The sequence below is a fragment of the Terrapene carolina genome, unplaced genomic scaffold (genome assembly GCF_002925995.2).
Source record: "Terrapene carolina triunguis isolate 2854851 unplaced genomic scaffold, T_m_triunguis-2.0 Scaffold113, whole genome shotgun sequence".
Taxonomy (NCBI): domain Eukaryota; kingdom Metazoa; phylum Chordata; order Testudines; family Emydidae; genus Terrapene; species Terrapene triunguis.
Genome location: NW_020664464.1, coordinates 6,515,986 through 6,520,698, shown reverse-complemented (window position 1 = coordinate 6,520,698; position 4,713 = coordinate 6,515,986). Strand labels below are relative to the sequence as shown.

General features: G+C 39.7%; 1 protein-coding gene across 1 annotated transcript in view; it reads left to right on the top strand.

Annotated features, from left to right (window-relative positions):
• The window catches only part of HACD4 (3-hydroxyacyl-CoA dehydratase 4), a 25,517-nt gene that overhangs the window by 16,533 nt on the left and 4,271 nt on the right, over positions 1-4,713 (top strand). Inside the window, exons 6-7 of the mRNA XM_026652398.2 lie at positions 2,751-2,857; positions 3,563-3,694. Coding sequence (XP_026508183.1) covers positions 2,751-2,857; positions 3,563-3,694 — 239 coding nt within the window. The remainder of the gene's footprint in view (positions 1-2,750; positions 2,858-3,562; positions 3,695-4,713) is intronic.

Here is a 4,713-nt window from a genome sequence, read left to right as displayed (position 1 = left end):
TGTGTGTGTGTGTGTGTGTGTGTGTGTGTGTGTGTGTGTGTGTGTGTATATATATATATATATATATATATATATATATAAAAATGACTTAATCTGATTTGCATCACATACAATCATAATCAGTAATGGATAAATTAGCCCTGTCTGCTTGATTGTGTTGGACTTATTAAATGTTCTATTATGCCTTTGAGACACAACTTCCTGTGGGGGATGATGTGTCAGAATTCTGGTAGTGCAGCCGTCTCTCTCCTCTGCACCTAACCAGGACTGTTGGGCTGGTATGTAAAGGATGTTGGGCCACAACATCCTCGCCAATGTTTTGGGGTATATAGATGGAGCAGCCCCTGAGTTACAATGGAATACAATTGTACTCAAACTGATGTACAGGGGCATAAGAGGAAGGGGCTTCTTGCACATCCTCCTTTGCCTATTGCAGAGCAACTGGGCACATTTTAGCCCAAAACAAAAAAGTTGCCTATATTGCAAAGTAAACAAATATTAGGATATATTGTAACTTTTATGCCTGAGGAACAGAAGACTTAAGCAACCTGGGCAAGTCCAGGAAACCACTCCCAGTGTAACAGTAGAACAATAGTAACTATCCGAGTTACCAGGAATGATGTCTTTCTTATGCACTGAAGATCAAGGACTAGAGCTGTTTGAGTATATAGTGTAAATTAATAATAATCTTTCCTTGAGGAATGATTAAGTATTGTTTAGGAGAAGTACCTACTCCTTAAGAGAATTTCCTTCAACTATATTTGAAAACATACCAACAGAAATTTCACTAGACAAACCCCGGGAAAACAACTCTGCAAAGCTCAAATTTAAATTATTTTCAATGTTTCCCACTCTCTAGGGAATACTAATATTGTCTTTAATTACTGATTATGGTTGAGCATCCGAGAAAGCATTATTATTTGAAATTGTTTTGTCAAGGCTTAGATATTTGGTTCCACATTTTGGGGCAGATCTTCCAGTGTGGCACAGTGGCGTTGTGCCCCAGCACTGGTAGATCCAGTGTGCATGGTGTCGAGAAGATCACACTAGTAAAAGGGGATGCTTTTGTGGTATAGAGCCAGAAGGAGACTCTTCTTTCATACCCTAACAACCAGTTCTAGATACATTCTTAAAAGATATGAAGTTTTCTGAGCATTAGGGCTAATGACACAGGGCGGGTGAATTCTGCCTACGCCTACAAATCTGATCTTTCTTGCTTATTACCAACTGCACTATCTGCTTTTTGTATTATATTGCAAGTTTGCTTTAAAAAAAATCTGGTGAAAAATCAAGGGAGAGAGGAGAATGTACAACACAGTTTCCCCTAACCTATTAACCTTTCCATCGGGTGTACCACCCAGGATTTCACAAACAGTTGTTAATACTGGGGCCACCAGGAAGTTTGCCTAGGGCTGTGTTATCTGCCAGAAACAGTCCCAGCTAATGGTGGCTTAAACACACCTTTTTAGAGATCTACAGCAAGTGTAGGGCCTTTCAACTGACCAAAAATGTGATCAAACCAGTCTCTGAAATCTTCAGAAAGTTACTAGGTCACTCAGTTCAAACAAGCTGGTAAGAATTAGACCACCTTGCGACTCTAAAAACCAAATCTCATAGAGAACAGCTAGGAGTTCTGGATTCCTATTATGCATTATGACTGCTCAATTTCAGAGGAGATTGCTAATTGCCATATAGCCCTAGGAAAGAAGTCTCCATTATGAAGCAGCAGGAATTCCACTTAGCTGACAATCTACCAGTGTTCTGGAATTCTTGTTAGTACACATAAGCCATTTTCCATTTTACTTTTCTGAGATGGCCAAATCCTACTCCCAGACCCTATAGGGAGAGAGTGAGACAGGCTGAATGGGGACACAGACTGAGCAACAAAATGTTCTTAAGAGTTCTGCCTGCATTTCTTCACACAAGGGGCGCTGTGGGCTTTTTTTAACCCCCTACTAAATCATCTGAAGATTCAAGAGTGCACATAATTGGGATATGGAGACTTATTGATGGCCCCTTTCTGAGAGGGCTGCTAGGTCCTTGGTGTTCTTCTGGGTCCCTATATCCACCTCAAAACTTTTTAGAATGACACCCATGTTGTGTAGTTACTAAGTCTGACCCTCAGTTTTTTGCACAGTGAGGATAAGGGAAATATTCCCATGTGCATTTCTGGGCCCCATGATGGAGGGCTGCCCTCTTACTGAACAATAGTGCCATCTGTAACCAGGGCAGTAATCCAACTTCTAGCCTGCTTCAATAATGATTTAGCAATAATGTTAATATTTGATATAAAAACAACTATAAAGGACCATATTCTAGTGTCTGTTACATGTATGAGCCTCCCATTGAAGTTACATGCATATCTGAAGCCCATTTTCTGACAAACCAATATGAAAGCACATTGGAACCTGGTTTGCATAAGAACCTTCATGATGAGAAGTGTAACATAGAATGCACCATATTATTGTTATTTTCATCTCCCCCCCCCCCCCCCGTAAGCCAGGGTCACAAATAAAAGAACTCTTCAGCAAGTTGGTGGTCTCTGGGTTCTGATGAGTTTGACACTAAATAAAATGGGTGCAATTTTTCTCTAACACATGTCCAGCATTCTATCTGAGTGGCTCAAACGCTTAATGTACAGGAATCTGGAATCCACAGATTTCTCAGTATAGATGGCTGTTTAGTCATTCCTATTTTATCTGAATTTGAAAAATAAACACAAGTTCCCTGTCATTTTTTTTAAATTCCAGATACACTTACTGCATGTTATCAGTGTCAGGAACATACTATGGAGCTTTGACATGGCTGAATTACACACTATGGATTCCAGTATATCCCCTGTCAATTCTGGCTAAAGGTAAAAGGGAGGGAGTAGGCATGAAGCAAATTACTTGTTTTTTGAATCTCACTCAGTAGAGTTTGATCATTTTGATGAGTTTTTGAGAAATAAGACACGTTTAAACCCCTTTACTCTTATCTACACACTTTTTCATCTATCTTTCCCCTTTCTCTGTTTCTTTCTTGGTTTCTACAGGACAGTTCCTTTCTCCTGGAAAATTAACAATTTGTTAGCACAATAAAAGCCACAGAACATCAACCTAGGATGCCGACACTTTTCTGCAGTCCTTGGTGTAGCTTAATTCTAGGCACCCAGTGCAAAGCGCAGCCAAAGCTGGCAAATGCACTGGTGCAGCTGACCCTTACTTGAAACCATCTTATGCATGAAACCATTGTGGCTTATAGCAGTTTACTGTGCCTAGACTAGGTGTGCGCACTATACCTGTAGCTGAAAACCCCAGTAGAGATGAGGACTAAGTAAATATTTGCTAATCCTAGTTATCAATGATTACAACTTCAGTCCCAAGAAAATGAATTAAAAGTAAAGCCATGTATACATGCTAAGTATGCTGTTTCATACAGATTACATTTCACAAGATAAGGCAGTAGACCAAGACCTATTTTTCATGCCTTAAATGTAGTTTTCTTAGAGATGATCTTTCACTTATAAGAAGTCTTTTACTATAACTCCAGCTTTAAAAAACATCAAAACATTATTTTGCAGCATTTGCCATCTATGAATCACTGCCTTACTTTGAATCCTTCGGCACATACTCCACCAAGCTACCATTTCCAGTTGCCTTATCGATCTACTTCCCGTACATACTAAAGCTGTACCTGGCAGTGCTGTTTGTAGGTAAGATTTTCATCACTTGTGAGCAGGGTCTTAATGTGCTGGAATTCACAAGCCTGAGCAGGCAAAAATCAAATCAATGAAAATTCTTTGTAAGCTGTGCCTTCTCCTAGGCAGTTCCTGCATTGACAGCTCTGTGTTAAGGGGGAGTTCATATTGCTCAGGAGTTGGCTGGTTTGAATTCCAGCATCCCATTTGGAAGTGAATTATCTGTTTCTAGAGAGAGGGAGTGTGGGGAAAAGAACTATTAAGAAAAAAAGTGGATGGAAAATGAACATGGTGTCTTTGAGCCACCTTCATCATTATAGATGTTAATTCAACAGAAAGTCATGAGTCAAGTCTTGATTCTGCTACCATTTGTAGTCAATGGAAACCTTTCCACGGATTTCCAGTGGGCATTAGATAAGGCCCGCAGTTTGTTTGTTCTTTTAAACTAGGTCTGACATCCTGTACCAGAACTCCTCCAGCCTTGAGGAGATTTGGAGCTAAATCCAAACTTCATAGCTTGTTCCCCCACCTACGGTTACTGTGAGTTACAGCAAAATCCTGGATCCAAACAGAAAAAGTTGGGGTCTGCATCTAACTTTCTGGCTGACCCCATTTGAACCCCCTCACATTTGGTTAAAGAGTGCTAATTTTTGTAGCATGGGCCCATCTGTTTTTAAAAAACTCATTGATCCTTTTAGATGAAGTACATTGTTGGCTGGTTCATAAGGGATTCTTGTTCAATCCTCGACCAGTAAAATGAGGACACTAGTCATGACGGTGGCTGTGGGGTGGACCTGCTAATCTGGGGGCCTGGGGCAAATCAATTTCAGGGGCCCCTTCCATAAAAAAAGTTGCAATACTATACTATAGTAACATGTATTTGGAAATGTAAAAAATAACCAGTGAAATACATTCAAAAATTAATTTTTGAATGTAATTTGAAAATACACTAAATACATTATTTAAAAACATTAAATGCTTTAATGGTATGTATACGTTTGCAATTACATAATGGGCTGTCACTGGGTGATGGT